This window comes from Pseudopipra pipra, chromosome 5 (genome assembly GCF_036250125.1).
Source record: "Pseudopipra pipra isolate bDixPip1 chromosome 5, bDixPip1.hap1, whole genome shotgun sequence".
Taxonomy (NCBI): Eukaryota; Metazoa; Chordata; class Aves; order Passeriformes; family Pipridae; genus Pseudopipra; species Pseudopipra pipra.
Genome location: NC_087553.1, coordinates 55,376,930 through 55,396,866, shown reverse-complemented (window position 1 = coordinate 55,396,866; position 19,937 = coordinate 55,376,930). Strand labels below are relative to the sequence as shown.

At 40.9% G+C, this 19,937-nt stretch overlaps 1 protein-coding gene across 9 annotated transcripts in view; it reads right to left on the bottom strand.

The window, feature by feature from the left end:
* Positions 1-19,937, bottom strand: part of PLXNB2 (plexin B2) — a 257,577-nt gene that overhangs the window by 74,185 nt on the left and 163,455 nt on the right. For all 9 annotated transcript variants that reach the window (XM_064656177.1, XM_064656175.1, XM_064656183.1 and 6 more), the window contains 3 exons: positions 6,945-8,055; positions 5,108-5,290; positions 2,543-2,665 (listed from right to left, as the gene is read on the bottom strand). In XM_064656177.1, the coding sequence (XP_064512247.1) occupies positions 2,543-2,665; positions 5,108-5,290; positions 6,945-8,055 (1,417 nt within the window). The remainder of the gene's footprint in view (positions 1-2,542; positions 2,666-5,107; positions 5,291-6,944; positions 8,056-19,937) is intronic.

The following is a 19,937-nucleotide window of genomic DNA, read 5'->3' as shown; positions in this document are numbered from 1 at the left end:
AGCAGCTCTGTTTACAGATAGTTTCAAAATGCAAATAAACTAATTTTAGAGATTTTCTAGTTGGCAATCTAAATCAAAGAGTGTTAAAAACTAAAACAAGCGAACAAGCTAGTGATCATGGCAAGTGACTGGCACAGTCTTCTGCTTTCCTCACAGTATGGTATGCGCCGTAAGGAATCTGGGATCCTACCAGTGATGTACACTTGCAATGAATCAGCATGAGCAGCGCAGGGGTGTTAAGCTCCTTTCCAAGTCCCCCAAGAAGCTGCAAGGGGTTTCTCCTGCTCTCTGTCCAAGCTGTGGGAGCAGAGGAGACCAACTTTTGAAAGCATTTCCTCCAAGCCTGTCTGCTATTGACACCACAGCAGAAGCTAGGAGAAGAGGGAGGAAAAGTGAAACAGGGAAGGAAGAGCTTGATTCTCACTATGGCACTTAACCTCTATCATTCTTGCCTGTATTTCTCTTGTCTGTATTTCTCTTATCGCCTGCCACATCACCACTTTCACTTTGCTCAAGTGCTTACAGAACCCAAGCAATTAATTTCCAAATGCTGAGGCAGGCTGCATCTGCCAGGTAGCTCACCAGCCTGCACACCTATCAGCGCAGCTAGCTGCTCTTTATTGTTTACCTTATTTTAAATAACTCTAAACCATTTAAACTCACAAAGCGGAGTTCTGATATCTCTATTCCTAGAACTCACAGCCATGCTTAACCCAGAAGTGCATGTTTCAGCATTTATTCTTCTCCCCTTGCTTAGTTGCTTCATTTCTCCCAGCTCTGAAGACCTCTATTCTCCTCCTGTCTATCTGCTTCTAAAAGTGGGTGGGACTGCTCATTGTAATTAACTCCTGGAGATGACAGTAATGTAATGCCATTACAGAGCTCCCAACTTTAGCTATTCATATTTAAGCTAAACAGGTTTTGTAAAAGAAAACTATTATTCATATTATTCAGAAACAGCAGTGTCTACGAGAGCTACTTGAAAAGATTAAAGTGAAATCCTTTCTTTGGAATAAATTTAAATGTTTTGTAGAGATGGAATTATTTTTTTGCAGGTTTCCTCTGAAAAAAAATTGTCTTGGTCTTTTAAATTCTACTATTTCAAGGTGACTGCCACCAGAAAACTTATTTTCCTTCAAGATTGCTGTTATCCCTTACGCTACTCAGCAGGACATGCTGTAGCCTCATAAGGGCCTCAGGGCTTTTACATAACATGCCAGCTTGTCATATGTGATGCCAGGCCACCCAGAGTTTCGTGGACAATGTTGAAGTTTGGAGTTCTGTTCCAAATCTGAACAGAATCCAAATGAGAAGTATCGACTACTGGAGAAAAGGAGAGGAGAGAAAGGGGGAGAGGGAGGGGGAGAGGGTCGGAGAGGAGAGGGTCGGAGAAGAGAGGAGAAGGTTGGAGAGGAGAGGTCAGAGAGGAGAAGAGAGGGTCGGAGAGGGAAGGAAAAGAAAAGAAAAGAAAACCTGTCTCACACTGACATATTATTAAGTCTTTATCAGTTGTTTATCTGGCATTTTTTCCAGGTTTCTAGCCTGAAAACCTTCAGCTAGACTATAACATTCTTGCAGCATGAATTTTATTAATCCTTTTATAAAACAGTCAGAAAATATTCTTCTTGTATTGTTTTTCCAAATACTCTCCTTTCATAGCCCCCCCCTCTGCCTCCCCCATTCTCTGTGTGTTACTGCTGCAAAGCACCTCCCATGTTGTATTCCATGTCACTGTCAGGGCTGCAGATGGTCACAGCCTGTTACCCACCTTGTACCAGAGAGCTGCTGAACCAAGCGTTTGACACCAGCAGCTCCAGCCTCCACAAAGAAAAGTGTCAGAAGAGGGTTACAGTTGGAGGTGAAGGAAAAATCTGGCATCCTTCTCATCTCTACTTGCTTTTTTTCTCCCTTTCTTTACAAATCTCCACTGTGCCCTCACCTGACAGCACAAAGAAGGGGAACCTAAAAGAGATTGCCTGTGCCTTTCCTAAAAAATTGGCCTTTTCCCGCTACACTCAAACAGAAGTTTAAACAAAAGTGTTCCCCAAATATGTAATTATCTCCATTGGTTCTTAGTTTTTGATAGTAAGACCCACAAAACTCCTGGTGGCTTTACAGATGTGTCAGTGCTAGTATGTGCGCCACCAGAATCCTGAAGTACTCTTTGAAAGAACTGATGGCAGCTAGAGCATCCACCAGTGCTCCACACACACCACACTGAGCTCTAGGGCTGCCTGGCCCCGAAGCTTTCTGGTGCCAAACATGTTCACTTCATCCTTCTCACAGATCTTGTATGAGAGCTTCAGAGGTGAACTCACTTCCCATTCCCAATCACTAAGCATCACAGATATGACAGTTCTCCAAGTCACAATAAGCAAGTCCATCAGCTTAGAGTTGAGAAGGGTCTTTATACACGCAGAGTAGGGGGAGTCCCACTAAATAGGGTGACTTCCAGGAACAACACAGAAATGTATAAATCTCAGGTCAAGCTACAGAGAAAGTGAAAGTAGGTCTGGTCCTTAATGCAAGCAGGACACATTACCTTGTCTGTGGTCATCACGTACAGATTTTCTTGGGTTTGGTCAAGGACCAGATCCTTCTTTATGGGTTTATTTAGCTCAATAGCAAGAGAGCTGTACTCAGTTGCAGTGGATGACAGGAACACCTATTTCATGGAAGAAAGAAAGGTGGTTAATGTTGCTTCTTTTCACCCAAATATTATTATTGTATCTGGCTACTGCTGTAAAAAAAAATAAAAATGTTTCTGAAACCACACTAACAACAAAAGCAGGACTAAGCAGAATTTCCATACACTGTTGGTTGTGGGGGGCAACAGTGGAAAAAAAATGACGAAATGGCTGAGGTACTTAATGCCTTCTTTGCCTCAGTCCTTAAGACCAGTTGTTCTAAGGGCATCCAACTCCCTGAACTGAAAGACAAGGATGGGGAGCAGAATGAAGCACCAAAAATTCAAGGGGAATTGATCAGTGACCTGCTGCACCACTTTTACACACAAGAAGCCTCTGTGTACTGGGGGAGCTGGCAGAAGAGCTCCCTGAGCCATTTTCCATCATTTACCAGCAGTCCCAGCTAACTGGGGAGGTCCTATTTGACTGGAGGTTGGGAAATGTGACGCCCATCCACAAGAAGGGTCAGAAAGAGGATCCAGGGAACTACAGGCCTGTCAGCTTGATCTCGGTACCAGGGAAGGTCACAGAGCAGGTCATTTTGAGTGCCATCATGTGGCATATGCAAGGCTACAAGGGGATCAGGCCCAGCCATAATGAGTTTATGAAAGGCAGGTCTGGCTTCACCAACCTGATCTCCTCCTGTGACTCACTTAGTGGATGAGTACAGGGCTGTGGATGTTGTCTACGTACACTTCACTAAAGCCTTTGACACTGTTTCCCACAGCATTCTCCTGGAGAAACTGGCTGCTCATGGTTTGTACAGATGCACTGTTCGCTGGGTAAAAAACTGTCTGGATGGCTGGGTCATCCAGAGATGGTGGTGAATGGAGTAAAATCCAGTCGGCAGTTGATCACTAGTGATGTCCCCCAGGACTCAGTATTGGGCCAGTCCTGTGTAATGTTTTTATTAATGATCTGGCTGAGGGAATTGAGTGCACCTTCAGTCAGTTTGCAGGTGACACCAAGCTGAGTTGGAATGTTGATCTGCAGCAGGGTAGGAAGGCTCTACAGAGGGATCTGGACAGACTGGATTGATGGGCCAAGGCCAGTTGTAGGAGATTCAACAAGGTGAAGTGTTGGATCCTGCACATGGGTCACAACAACCCCATGGAAAGCTACATGGAATAGAGTGTCTGGAAAACTGCCTAGCAGAAAAGAAGCTGGGGGTGCTGGTAAATGGCTGACCATGAACCAGCAGTGTGCCCAGGTGGCCAGGAAGGCCAATGGCATCCTGGTTTGTATCAGAAATAGTGTGGTCAGCAGGACTAAGGAAGTGATTGTACCCCTGTACTCAGCACTGGTGAGGCTGCACCTTGAGTACCGTGTCACGTTTTGGGCCCCTCGCTACAAGATAGACATTGAGGTGCTGCAGCTTGTCCAGAGAAGGGCAAGGAAGCTGCTTAAGGGTAAAGAGTACAAGTCTTATGAGGAGCAGCTGAGGGAGCTGAGGTTTTCAGTCTGGAAAAAAACAGGCTGAGGGGAGATCTTATTGCTCTCTTCAACTACCTGAAAGGAGGTTGTAGTGAGGTGGGGGTTGGTCTCTTCTCACAATTAGCAAGCAATAGGAAAGGAGGAAATGGCCTTGAGTTATGCTAGAGGACATTCAGATTGGATATTATGAAATATTTTTTCATAGAAAGGTTTATCAAGCATTGAAACAAGTTGCCCAGGGAACCGGTTAAGTCACCATCCCAGGAGATATTTAAAAGATTTATTGATGTGGCACTTAGGGACGTAGAATCATAGAATCACTAAGGTTGGAAAAGACCTCCAAGATTGTCGAATCCAATCACTAACCTAGCACCACCATGTTCACCACTAAACCATGTCTCTAAGCACCACACCCACATGCCTTCTGAATACTTCTGACATTGTTTGGTGGGACTCGGCAGTGCTAGGTTTTTGGTTGGACACGGCCATCACTCTCCTTCAAGCAAAAGAAGGTGTTTGGTGTTGCAGTCTTGACATTTTAACACTACAAACATGTCAAATCTTGAGCACCACACAATCAGAATTTATCAGAGCTTCAGCCTGGGCATTGTATTGCCACCTCTATTCACTGAAAGGCCAGAATGACAAAATGAAAAGTTGCTCTTAAACTAGTATGGGCTTGAATAGAGATAAGGCTAGAGCAGCTGTTAGATTACCAAAGGCTGTTTGTATAAAGCTCTCAGTAGGTATGTAATCCTTCGGGAAAAGTGTCATTCAGGCAATGCTAATTCAGTCTGTGTATCGGATAGCTGAGGTACATCAGCAATAATATGGTTTTTCTCTGAGATTAAAAATACCAAGCTCCAAGAGAATTTATTCTTGGTAGGTGATCTTATAAATCCCGTTTACTTCTAGAGTAGCCATATGCTATCACTACAGTTCACAACCTTTTAAATACCTCCAGTCTTTTAAGTCCAGTTCGTTACCTTAAGAATTTTACCATCTGAAGTTCCCAGAAAGGCCACGGTATGCCCGTTCTCCACAGCCACAGTGACAGCCGTGAGATTCATCCCTTCTTTTTGTAGTACTGGCTTCTCTATAACACCATTCCAACTTCCCAAGAGGTATGGCAAGTGTTCGGAGCCACAGGGGAAATTTTTGCTTGCATTCTAATAGAGAATAGCAACACAGAGCGATGTTAAACATTCAGATCACTAATTCCTAGCTCAGAATGAAGTGCAGCCCTATTACCAGAAAGTATAATACACTTCAGACATTGAAGAATACAAAGAGAGAAATGGATTATCTGGCCATTTTCCCCCAGCCAACAGGCAGCAATCAGAGAGTAGCCTGCTAATTGCAAACTGCTTCAATGCTTTCACTTTCCAGGAGGTACGGGGAGAGAAAACTTTTTGTTTCTCATTATAGCAGCACACTCTAAAAAATAACCAGTTTGTTCACTTAAAATGAACATGTCATGGAGATCAGGTTAACCAATTTTGTGTTAAAGATTGTTTTTTTTATTGCTGTTTTGTTTCTTAATTTGCTGCTATCCATAGAAGAGCAACCCCCTGGCAACCTTCTCATGAACTTCAACACATTCTCTCTTCACTATGCTTTAATACTGAGCTACAGAGAGTGCCACCAGAAGGAAGTTCATTCACACCTTGCCTTTCCTGCTATATTTGATAACAAAACTGTCTTTCTGATCTGAAATCCACACCTCCTTTTGTCAGAAGCCATGGCCACTCCACTTGTCACATTCAGGATTTCTGTGTTTGATGCTCACCCCATATGCAGGGTACTGCAGAGAGCAACACTGGTGGTTTGAAGCAAAAAGTGTTCTTTTAGCTTCTATTAGCAGTAGTGACCTATTATGTGGGAGATGGCTGTAGTCTCACAAGATGAAGGATTAGGGGTTGATACCAACAAAAGGCTCCTCCCTCTGGACTACAGCACATCACTTCTCAAGTTGTGCTCAAACAGCTGCTTATGAAAGTGTGTACCTTGGTCAAGCTGGGGAATTAAGATATCCTCCTAAAAGCTTGCTGAGTTATTTTTAAAATGACTTAATTTCTCAACCTAGTTTAGGGTTGGCTGTAGTAATGAATGGCATGCACAAGTGGGGCTTGGGAATAGAGTGATGTGGGCAAAACCATCATAAAGCCAACAGAGATGCTGAAAACTGACAGTCATAAATTGAAGAACAGTATCTGGAGGGGTGTAACAGTACCCTCCAAAACCTTTATAGCCAAGATAATGACAGGCCATAAAAAGAAGATGGCTATCATGCTATGGAATTATTTTGAGCCACAGCAAAATATGAACACCACCCGAATATAAGAAATCTGGGTATTTCAGTAATTTAAAAATAAAAATACAAGTGAAAAACAACATTAAATTACAGTATAATCTAAAATATTCTTAATACCATTTAAAAGTACTATAAATACATTAACCGAAACCAGAATTGTCTATAGTGATCATCCAGAAGCTGACCATGGGTGTAACAAATCCTTGCACTGGACTCAGTAACTTCCATACCAGAAGGAAACCTTTAAAAGAAGTGCATTTAGGAAAGCCACATTCATCTTTCAGAAAACATCAAATCCTTTTTAAAAGACTCAAAATTTAGACTATATTGCCACTTCTTGCTTGACCTGTTCCACAGCCCCCCAAGAACATTCCATTCCTATAGTAAGTCCAGCTATTGAGTTTTCAGTCATCTGATCTTAGCTCACAGTCACACCAAAACAGTAGTTGTATATTTTTCAGTAACTCTAACACAGATTCTAAAAGTAATATTGATATTACTCATATTACCAGTCCATGTAATGCACACGGGTTTTCTGCTGCAAAAAGTTTGTAAAATGAGCTGGTATTCTTTTTAGTGTAGCAATCATTTCGGTTTTTTTCAATCTTTTCATTGATTTGCCGCAAGGAAAACACACACAAGGCGGACTTCAGAGAGCCGTCATCTTTGTTTACTTTGCTGAAGAGTGCAAGAAGAACTTTGTCATCTGAGGGAGTATCTGCAGGTTGTCTCTGTTGAGCCATGCTCTCAGCCAGCTCTTTTCCTGGGGTAGTGATGAAAGCAGAATGACAGTGATCATAGGCACCATCATCATCTTTGCAACCCAAGTCCATTTCAAAGTAGGAATAATAGTGGGCATCATCTTTGCACAGACGTGCAATCAGTGTGCGGTTATTGACAGGTTGTTTCTCTTTCTGATTGAAAATAAAATAAACATAATTTTTATCCTCAAAGACTGCCACAAATTGTTGTGTGCTTGATGAGTGAAAAGCTGACTTAACAGCTGCTGAGTCTGTATACATTTCAAAAATGTCTTTCCCATCTCTTTCATAAAGCTGCCGAGTGCTGATTATAATCCCATTATCATTAGGTCCATTCCCTTTCCCAACGAATAGCACTTGGTCGTTATTCAAGGAAGTGATCAGTCCCACAGTTGATACATTCTCATCGTTGCTTGCTACAAAGGACTTTTCTCCACTAGTGTCTACGTAATACTTCTCATTGCTAATGTTTTGCAGATCTCTGATGGCACAGATTCCCTTAAAAAGGCTTCCACATACCACAGTTGTATTATCCGCCTTGTTCAGCAACAGTAATTTGTTATAATTGTCCGTCAGTACCGCCTCTTTACATTGATTTTCATCAATGGGAGGTGTGCACTTTTTGTTGTCCTTTCTTGGACCTGTTTCTACAGATCTTATTACTTCAAGGTTTTCTGTAAGCTGATACAAAGCATTTACCACTCCCAAATAGATTATCCCAGTGTCATTATCCACTGTTAGATGATTTAGCTCTGTAGCACTCTGAAAAAATTTCAGTTCCTCATTTCTGGATAAGGTAACGCAAAAACAGCTCAGAATGGTCAGTGTCCAGATCCATAAAGCCATTTCTGTGTAATACCTAAAAAGGGAAAAAAGCAATACCATGAAACATATTGAAAAATACAACTTATACAAAATTGAGAAATGTGGAAGTTTTTTTCTCTCATGACTTCAGACACAAATACACTTATCCTTGTGCAGGTGTATCTTCAAATCCTGTTAATTGCCTAACAATTTAATCTGTTGGGAAAGGATTTAACAAGGTCATATGTCTAAATGGTTATCATATAACCCATTAGATAATCAATGCTAAAGCACAACGAGAACAACAGCCAATTTGAAACAACATAGAGAGCCAAGACGTAGTAGTGCTTCTCCAGATAGCATCATACTGTGCCAATATTTACTGCTGAAATTTTAAAAATAAGCTGGAGAATCTCAGTGTTTCGGGTAGCTCCTCCTTAAGGTGTGGGAGGGGGATTTACATAAAAATGTTTGAAACATTTGGTGTTGCAGGACTTTCTCCAGAAAGGAAAAAAACCTTCCACTGAGAACAAGCAAATCTGGATCTGGTTGCTGATGCTCTTTGATCTTCATCAATGAAGATCAGAAAGAGAGTAGAGCCCTTAACATGCAACATTGCCTTTGACTGCTGGTATGCACCACAGTCCAACACTTCCATTCACTAGAGCACTGCCACTTCATAGTTTCAAGTCTGTCTTAAGAAAATCACTTAAGAACTTTTTAGGATTAAGATTCTGCTACCTTTTTTTTTTTTGTTCCTTATTTTACTTCCCAAGCAGATGACCTGGCTGTTTGGAATTAGACAAAGACCTTCTGAGACTTGTAAGCAGGGGTCTAATTTTAATCTGAAAATTTAAATGAGGAAGCAAGTCCCAGCTGGCATCCTAAGCACAGAATATTTTGTCAATATTTTCTCCAAGTGTTTAGCTCTGAGAGCAGAAAATGAAAAGTGGTATGCTTGGACACACTGATGTTAGGGAGAAAGGATGAATAGCATTTGGAGGAAGAACTGAAAAATAAATACGATCCACTGCACTTTCATTTTCAAAGCTAGCCATGAAACTCCTTGATCTGATGAGTGAAGAACCTGTAAATTTATATGAAATCTCAAGTTAAATCTGAAAATATCTGAAAGTCTGAATAGAAAGAAAACAATAAAAACACAGAAAAGACAGGAGAAACATTTAACAAAACAATCTAACAGGTAAAAGTCTTGTAGGAGTAGGAAAAGAGCATAAAATACCAAAATAAGAAACTGAAAAAATAAAATAAAACTTTAAAAATTAATAAAGAAGGAACCATGCTCCTGCGCCAGCTATTACTTCTGTTTTGGCAGGAGTAATAGATTCTGGTGGGATATGAAAGACAATGCTTCAAACATCATTTATACTGGATAACTAAGATTAAACATCAACAACGTGGATGCAAAAGTTCAAACAGGAGGGAAGGACTCTTTTGAGCACAAGCCATCTGTCAGCTCCCCAAACCAACTTTGCATTGCCAGCAATGTGGAAAGACAATTCCTGACCTCCAGTATTGACTGTGCTTTTCTTCTCTATGGAGAAAATTCTTGTGCAATGGTGAGAACAACTTCCCTAAAAGCAGAGTGATTTGAAAACCCCAAAACCCTACTAAATGTAACTCAGGATAATAATGAAGACTAAATAGAGGGCTAACTTCAATCTTGTTTTGCTGAAGCTCCTATCATGTCACAAAATGGGTAGGTAACTAAAATAACACCAAAGACAAGACAGTTCACCCCCAACAGCTGAAGCCTAACTTTCTAATGATAGATTGACCTCCTGTGAGAGTGACCCAGAAAAAGCTAAGAGTTATCATCCCTTCTTCAGACATGTAGACTTCAGTATATGCTTTGCAATGTAATGAAGTGTTGTATCTCTTTACAACAACAGGAGACCTGCTCTAAGGAACCTAGAATTCTTCAGAATTCCTCTCTTCTTTTCTTAATGGTCCCAAGGACTTCAATTTTCCAAACAAGCTTTGATCCCAGCTTACATCTCCATGGCTAAATGATATGTGATAATGCACATAATCTAGTTTCAAATATTATCCTTACTGTTATCTGCAATGAAATAAAAAAACCAGTTTGACATACTACTGCAATGTTGTTTCATAACAATCTTATAATTCTATTATCTATTGCCAAAGGAACAAACGTAGAAGAATTGAGATTCATTTGTTCATGTTTTTCCCACAAAGTAATTATTTTTAGATTATTTTAATCTCTGCTCTCAGTACAAAAAAACCCCCATAAATAGCTCTACTTACACAATATCCCTCAAATTAATGGAAAGTAATTTATTGTACCTGAACTTCTACATTCAGTTCACCTCCATGTTAACTTATTTCAGTGGATTGAAAAAACCCATTTTGTCTATTGTTGGCACCCAGGACACAAAGACTGCACTTGCAATACATCTACCTTTGTCCTACAGGTGAAGACAAAGAGTCTTGCTGGTTCACGCCAGAGCCAGGATTTAAGGACAAGTATGTTTCACACCTCTAAACTAGACTCTTAGAAGAGTAATTAATCTCTCTGCATAAAAACGGGTAATGTCTCCTCCCTACTATTTTCTGTCTTGTTTACTTTTAAAATTTTGGACTTAAATTATTCAGAACTACATGCACTTTCCATTAACTGTGCCTTATCTTTTTTGTTGTCTGTTTGTTTTAGTTATTTACTCCATGCCACCCTGTCTCATGCCAAACCATCAGGTTATCTCAGATCTCTATGCAAGGTAACAGTTCCTCATTCTCTATACTTATTAGTTTCACTTTCCACCTCCCCGTCAAAGCAAACAGTAAACAAAAATTTAATATGCTCTGAAAGATTCAGAATTAAACTCTCATTCACTTCTCAAATACCAGGCTTAAGAAAAGAAAAAAGCAAACAGAATGAAATGAGATGCACTACAACTACATCGCATTTTCACCTCATCTTAACTGAACTGGGAAAGAGCCGCTGGAAGAATCCTGCTATGACCAGCTGATGTGGTAGGAATGACAGCGCTGCTATTAACACAGATGCCCTACTGAATTAGGTGCTATGGGGATGTGTCATGCAACAGTTTCCTGCTGTGAAAAACTTTTGTTTTAAATGAGCAAGTCACAGAAACTCAACAGAAAATGAGTAAGAAGTGTGAGCTGCAGTATGGAGTCCATGATGTTCTGCACAGGAAATATATTTCCAATGGCTTTAATCACATACTGTATTTACACACAAGCCTGGGTGGATTACTCAAAGTTAACTTTTGGTCCTGAGAGCTGACATACACTCTCCACCCTCAATTTGCACTTAGTTTTAAAGCCTTGGCAGACTCAGGATAAAAGAAGACCAACAGAGCATTTGACCATATAAATTTTTCCTCTCTCTCAAAGTCTTGTCTCCATCCTGTCTCTTGTCCCCCACGCTGCTGCTTACAAGAAATATGAAATTTTAGAAGCTATGTGCAGGAAACACAGGGCACCCAGGAGAACTCTTCATACAGGGGAACTGCCATAAAGTGACACTGTGTTGGAATGACACAGCTACCAGAGCTCTGCCCCACAGCTAGATCAATTTTAATGTTAGTACCCATAACTTCATATCTTTCTACTCAAGCAAGACCAATAACCTTAAGTAACAGCCAATTCCTCAAAAGATATGCAGAAAAAAGGAGCATCTACAATCTACAAGCACAAAGTGAGCTTCAAAATGACTTCACATTATTATATACACCCCTAAAAATTAGCCCTGGCAGTGTGCTGACATGAATGTGGCAGGTGTTTTCCTCCTTCACTGCACAATCATGTGTTGGATCTGTATACAGGAACCTTCAATTTTCAGCCATCCCCCATCACTTTAGCTTTCAATATATCTTTAGCTTCATGTTAATTAATTTCTTATATTTGTTTCAGCCGAAGTTAAATAGTACCAAATTTTGCCTGAAACTGGAATAAGTGAGAACTAAAACAAGAGTTATTCCTCAAAACAATGGACAAGAAAATTTTCAGTGAAGGAATAATCTCACCAGCTTAGCTTCTGTGGTGTTTTTGCAGAGTATTTCTTCACTAACTACATAAATTCTGGTCTAGAGACAAGTGCTTCTGCCAAACAAGGCAGATAACAATGTGCTTTAACAGCAAGCAATGCAAAGAACTGTGTTTTCCTTGAAACTTTCCCCTAATCAGGGAGACAGTGATCTTCCAAAAGATCCAAAAGACAATTAAACTGGAAAAAAAATTGGCAAAAAGACTCAAAAATTGCAACACAAAAGAGGTAAAATCCAAAGAATGCACCCAAATGGCATAGATATTTGGGGAAAGATGAATTAAATTTCTCTTTCCTCTAATTTTGAGTAACTTTTTAGCTTCCAGTAGGTTTTCCACAGGTTGAAAAGAATTCAGCTTTTGTTTTTAAGCTCAAAGGAATTCAGAACAGAAACTGGAGAACATGTGAGAAGAAGGGGATGAGCAGATTTTCAGCCTGGATTTCAAAGCTTCTACTTCTGTGAGAACTGCAGGTAAATGTGAGCACTCTCTTCCCCAGTCCCAACTTTTATTACTATCTCCTAAAACAAATGAACAATGGAGCTCGCTGGTTTAGAGAATGAAATACCTGAAACAACACTCAGCAGGATTTAAACCCATTTTCTAAGAGCATGGCAACATGCTAGAAAGGTTTTTGACAGAGAGGAACAACTTTCTTTGGTATACACTATGCCATACATCCAAAATTGGTTTAGTAGAACCACTGAGAATAGTGATCGCTGTGATGGTGTCCATCCCTTTATTTGTGACATTTTGCTGTTAGCAAATGGGACCTGTGTGTCAGTAAACTGCAGGAGGTCATGCTGTGGGAAATGAGAAACCAATATCTACTTCATTAGATGTTGTGGTAGCCTGTACTGCTCAAAAGGAGTCATTTTCCTTCTCTTTCACTTCTCCTCAAAACACAGTTTGCTAAGATATATAGCGTGTCTTCGCACAGGGCAAACAATCCCATCTGGTCAAACTGCCGGTAAAGTGGTAAAAAACGGACAAATACTTTTAATACTGACTCTTTTCCTGACATGGAAGACAAAAGTTTTGCTTGCTTTCAAAAGATAAATTCTCAATTGTTTTTTTTTTTTTTTTTTGAGCAATTTTTAATAATGTAAGATTTCTTTTTTTTTAAAATGTGTAATAGTCATATTGACATGGATCTTCTTTTACAAGGACTGGTTGAAAATCATGGATTTGCCAAGGAAATAATGAATGTTATGCCCTCAGATCCTGAGCATTCTGTTAGTGTTTTTCTGCAATCCCTGGGAAAAACAAATGGAAGACATATGGAACCACAAATTTAGGTTACTGAAAACCAGGGTTTCCTATACCATGGTTTCATCTGGCGAGAATGAGCCACAGTGCCCACCAAACCATTCTGTCACTCCCCTCCTTGGCTAAACAGGATGAGAAAAATATGATGAAAGGTTCAGGGGCTGAGATTACTCATCAATTACTGTGACAGGCCAAACAGCTGCAACATGAGGAAATTATTTTAATTTATTGCCAGTCAAAATCAGAGTATGATAATGAGAAATAAAATCAAACTTCAAAAAACATTTTCCCCACACACTCCCATTTTCCTGGGCTCAACTTTATCCTGAGTTCTCTACCTTCTTTCCACAAGCAGTGCAGGGAGGTGGAGAATGGGAGGCATGGTCAGTTCAGCACGTTTTCTCTGCCACTCCTTCCTCATCACACTCTTCCCCTGCTCCAGCATGGGGTCCCTCCCTCAGGAGACTGTCCTCCATGGACTTCTCCAATGTGAGTCCTTCCCACAGGCTGCAGTTCTTTATGAACTGCTCCAGTGCCTCGAGCCGCTCTTCCCCCACCTTCACTGACCTTGGTGTCTGCAGGGTTGTTTCCTTCATATTTTTTTACTCCTCTCTCCTGGCTTTTGTTGCACAGTGGTTTTTTTCCCCTTCTTAAATCTGTTATCCCAGAGGCACTACCATCATTGCTGGTGGGCTTGGCCTTGGCCAGTCACAGGTCTGTCCTGGAGCCAGCTGGCATTGGCCTTGTTGGACATCGGGGAAGCATCTGGCAGCTTCTCACAGATGCCACCCCTGTAGTGCCACACTACCAACACCTTGCTATGCAAACCCAATACACCTATACCATGGTTTCAACTAGCAAGAAAGAGCCATACTCTGGTCCTAAGAGGAATAAACCTATCTCTTGTACCTGCAGCATCAGCAGACGCCAGCAGTGTCTGGGAGAGGAGAGCGTGCCCTGGATGGCTTCCTTGGGATACAAGCATGGGCAACAAAATGTCTTTATCACTCTGGAGACTTTCATCTTTCATAAGTTCTGAGGTATCATCAGCAAAAAAAGCTCAGATAACCACTCACTGAGATAGCCCATTAACCCAATCGGACACGGAGGCATTCTACAGCCAGGTTAGCTGGAAGCTCAAGGGCAAAGGGATGTATTTGAAAGGATAAGGCATGAGCCAAATGGAATTTTAAGGACTTTTTTTGACTTTTGCTTAAAAGTAATCCCTTCATATAAAGAAAAAAGATGAGTTTTGACAACCTGTACAACCAATCATTTACCAAAGATCACCAACACTTCTCATGTCTCACGGTCTTCAAAGGGTTAGGGAGGAGATTAAACAAGGTATCTCATCCACCTCTAGTATCCCTGGCAATTACAGTAAAACAGTATTGCCACATACAAACTGGCCACCCACCCAAACAGAGATGTTTTCCTGTCCCAACACGGAAAAGGTTTCTCCAGGCATTGGAATTGAATTAAAAGCTGAGGAGCACAATTGCTTTTTACAGTAGATCCTGTATCCACCAGCATCCCAGCATGCCCATGCCAAGGACTCTCATGAACTTGGTGCAAAACTGGCAGGGTTGTGTCAAAAGTTTAAGAGAGGCAAACAGCTAGCAAATCCAGAGTTCATATTAATAATTAAGTTATTAGCTTCAAGCTAAATTAATAGCACTATTAGTAGTCTGAATAAAAACCTTTCATCCATGCACACCTGAACTCCAAAGTATTTAATATTCTGATCTAGATCCAAATTTAGAATAAGATGGAGCCACGTGAGTCTTAATTTTTCAGCTAGGAGTCGCTCAAAAGAGCATTAACAACAGGTAATGAGACTCAGAAAATGCATACTTACAGATTTTGCAGTTGTACTCCAGAACTTTCAATAATGTGCTATCTCTGCAACATCAGCAGGTAAACAAAAAAAGAAGAGTAGCACTTTGCAGGTTTATATGCACTCTTCAAAGCAGAGACATGCTACACAAAGCTGAACTCTAGTGAATTCCCTGGTTTATACCAGCTAGACCTAGCAGTATTTTGGTTTTGAAAATCTTTTACACCATGCATTCTGCCGTAGTCCAAGGATAGGGTTTTTTTGCTGCTCTTAGAAATTGGAACAAAAATCCTTTAAAGTGAAAATATTTTCAAGAGTTCACAGTGTCAAGCAGCTTAAATAAAAACGTCAATAAAGATAGCTTCTGTGGAGAGACTTCATTCGACAGCATTCACTACCAACAATTACAGATTACAAACCACCCTGAGACAAGGGTAACTTATGCCAGAAACTTCTCTTTGAATCCTAATTTTTATTATGAAGGCAGGTGTTCATATTATCATCCCAAATAAGGGGGTTGCAACCCAGTCCCACTAATGCGAGCAGGGAAGCGAGCAGTGGAACCCAGTCCCACTAATGCACACACAGGGAAGAGAAACACTGCAGAAGCAGACCTGCATTCATGCCTTCCTGGACCACATCTCCCTTTCAGTTTGGGCTTCTACATTCATTCCTCCATCTTTTTGCATTCTCTCAGTAGAAATGAAGCACTCATTTTAATGAGGACTTGCTTTCTCAATGTTACAAAGATGTAGTTGATCTGCAAGAAAAGCAGCTGAGTGACGCGCTTAATAGCAAGCAGCTGACTTGTCAGGAATCTGAACCCACAGAATCTCCTCTTTGACCTGTTTTGTGGTTTTGTTAAAACCATGAGGTCTCCTAACTAACAAAAATTTAGGTTTTAATTTTATTTTCAATCTCATTGAACACTAAGCTCAATGATGTCGTATGGACCAACAGCCAGCTGAATCAGTCTGCAGTCAGGACAGGACCACAGGCCACTCTGAACACTCCTGAAGTCACTTACAGAAACTTTTATGCTACCTGATCCTGCAAATGGCCAAACATAATTTGGTCCCAAGTGTAAATACCTGCCACAGCTGTCTGAGTTTTGAAGGGGGATGACTCCCTGCAGCAACTGCTGTACAAGCTGGCCATAGAAGCCTGGCAGAAAGCAGGGATAGCCCATGCACACCGACCAGCTCCATGCAAGCCATGGGTTATTTTATGCCTTCCGCAATCCAGGAAAAAAAATTATTTTCTTTTAGCTGAGAGATCTGCAGAAAATGAGAGTCTGGAGCATGGGAAGAAAAACCCAGGGAGTTAGGATAGCTTTAATTCATTGGCTTTCCTTGCACTAATAAGGGTATTACAGCACAAGGAAAAAAATGCATTTATACTGATAGTAAAAGGAGACTCTGTGTCACCAGCTCCATGCTACAACAACGAATTGCTTGTTTTCAGTGCTAAGGTCATCTTCAAGGACTGGTTTCAGACTTCCCCTGGAAGAAGCAAGAAAGGAGGCGAATTTTCTTCCAGTATGGGGGAATCTGAGCATGACCATGTAGAAACAAACACAAAGTATTCCAGCTCCTTCCTTGCCAGAACCAGTTCTTCCTTGTAATTAACCATTTATCACAAGTACAAAAAATATTCAAATCAAAAGGACACTTTCAGCTCATGTGTAGATTTACTTTGCCTACAAACTGCAAAAAAAGGCCTTGGGAGGTCACAGGCAGGCAATCTGTCTCACTCTCCTCCTCAAAGCAGGAGCACCAATCCACACACTGGATGTCCAGTGCAGCCGCAGCCTTTTGCAGCAGCTCCAGCCCCACTGTGTCGGCAGTTTGAACCTGTATGTACCCCTTGCTGACTTGAGCACAGCGAATAGAGAACTGGAAACAGCCAGGGATTTCCTTGCTGTGGTACGACCATGTAGGACAGCACACAGACTTTTAAAGCTGAATGGAATTTTGGCACAAGGAAGAGCCAACATTTTTGTCTTCCTGTTATATTATAATGTTACAAAACTTAATAAAAGAATCATGTATAAACTGCAGTGATAAAGCTGTATGAAATTTAGCCCATAAATCTGTGGGATAAATCAATTTTAACCCATAAATCAATGAAATGCAAATATGGCAAGTAATTAATAAAGTCTTATGCAACAAAATCCTTTCCTTCCAATTCTACCTCTCACTTAGTGGTTGCTGTGTGATTCCCTGTCTCATCATCATGCTGTCTTCTTATTCTTCTGTTTCTCCTGATTTTGTTTTTGTATATGGGTTTAACAGATTCCTGCATTCTTAAGTTTCATGTATTTTTCTGTCTGTGCCAGAGATTTATCCAAGACTTCTGAGAGGTGGGACAGAAGCTGTATGAAAATAGGAAGCTGTCAAATGCACTCAATGGAGTACTACAATATATATTGTACTTAGGCAGCTGATAATGCAAGCCACAAAGAGAGAGAGGCAGAGGAGGATGGGAAAAATTCTTGAAATGGAAAGTTTATTGATTGTTGGGAGCCAAGAAACACATAGATGAGAAACAGAATTTTTCTGGCTTCTGCTACTGAAGATAAATCACTGGGGTTTGTCTGGTTTGTCTTTCTTGGAATTCTTTAAACTTTCATTTGGACCATTTGTATGTCCATGATGGTGTTGCTCATTTTGATTGCTCTGAGATTAAAGTGAAGTTTTTTTGTCTCTGCTCTTCAAACTAATGTTCATGACAGTTTTTAAAAACCTCTTTTATTTTTCTTGCCTTTCACATCTTTTCTCATCTTCTTACAGCTCCTCCCCACCCCCACCCCCTTTTCTTTTCTTAGGCACAGCTTCCAAGTTTTCCTCTCCTACAGCTGCTGCTACAACAGCTTGAATATTCTTGTGGAAAGTCTCTGATGACAAAGCAGGAGGTGGGAGGAAAAAAAGGAACAGGAACCTTGGGTGATTTTCAAACTTCAACGGGGAGCTCACTGTCATCCTATCTCTTTTCAAACCTTACCTGTAAGCACCTCTTTTGTTTCTTGTCTGCTTTTTCCTTCTCTTTTGTTTCCTCCTGCTTTTTCAGAAACAAGGAAAACGTGCTTAACTTTACGGCACCTGCTGATACTACACACTCAATTTTCACTCCAGCTTGGGGAGGAGGGAACCTATGTGCAGAAGAGATGGTGCTGGGTGAATTGGTGTTCTGCCTCAGGAAGCCAAGAAGAGATAGTGGTATATGGTGCAGGTGAAGTAGCCCAGAAGAAACAACAAACTGGGGGGACTGTTTCTGCTCACAGACAGGTAACTCCTGCAGCTGGGAAATGGAGGTGGGAGAAAACGGGGATATACATGACAACAGGACAGAAACAGCTTGGAGAAGCAGAAGAGAAGCATAGCAAGAAAGGGCACATGGTAAATATTTGGTAAGGCATTTTTAAGGGAACATGGCTGAAATAGAATCCACAAGAAAGAGTGCTTGCAGGAAATTGAACGTGCTAAAACACACTATAAAGGGTTAAGGACGGAGATGCAAACAAATAGAGAACAGACTGTATGTTACCAAGTTGCATTTGATTGCATTTATTCATTTATGTATTGTAGCTTTTGGCTGCTGCTGGCAAAAAAAAGAATTGCAGCATTTTGACTTGTGTTTAGCTTTTCCTGGTGGTTTCTGTTTTGTTTTAATAAACACATGATGCTCATCTGAATGAATAGAGTGTCCCTGGCTCTAACAGAACAGTGTTGGCTTGCGCTGATCCAAATTGTCTGACAGACTCTGTGTGCACTCCTATTCATTGTATTTCACTCCAAATGTATATGGCCAGTTAATCAGTGATTTGCACAAACCTGACAGGAGCACCTACCTGTGCCTGTCTATGTAAGGGCCTGTCAGCAAAAGCACTGTAAAATCATCTTTCTATGGATGCATAAAATATGTTTTCCTCATTTCAGAACTGGCCAACACAGGAACACTTTATTTTAAAAAAGGAGCATGATACAATGAGTGATGAAAATCTATTGCTGGATATTTCGCACCAATCGCTGCCTAATCCCTCCAAAACAGAGGTCCTTCCTTTAAAGTTGCAAGCCCTCATTCAAGCATTCATGCTGAACACAAACACTACAATCTCCACAGAGCAGCTCTAACACGCCCATGACAATAATTAATAAAATCAGTCAATTGTGACAGGTGGGCTCAGAACCTTCTCCAGTTGAACTTGTCATCTGGGCCAGGAGCTGTTCATGGCCTGCTTTGAGGGGTCTAGGAGGATTTAGGTAACGCAAAAACTTACAAAGAATCATGGAACGGTTTGAGACAGAAGGGATCTTAAAGATCATCTAGTCCAATCCCCTTGCCGTTGTCAGGGACACCTTCCAACAGACCAGGCTGCTCATAGAATCATAGAATATCCTGGGTTGGAAGGAACCTCAAAGATCATCTTGTTCTAACACCCCTGGACAACTTCCACTAGAGCAGGTTGCTCAAAGCCCCATTCAACCTGTCCTTGAACACTTCCACAGATGGGGCATCCACAACTTCTCTGGGCAACCTATTCCAGTGTCTCACCGCTCTTCATTCTTATGCCCAATCTTAACCTATCCTCTTTCAGTTTAAAAACATTGCCCCTTCTGTCACAACAGGCTCTGGTAAAAAGTCTCTCTCCATTTTTCTTTAGAGTCTCCTTTAAGCACCGAACAGGCCTCCCCACCCCTGCAGAGTGCAATTTTTACTTGGAAATGCTGCTGTCCAGTAAGTGTACATACATGCACGATTCTTTCCTCTCTGCCCTCAAA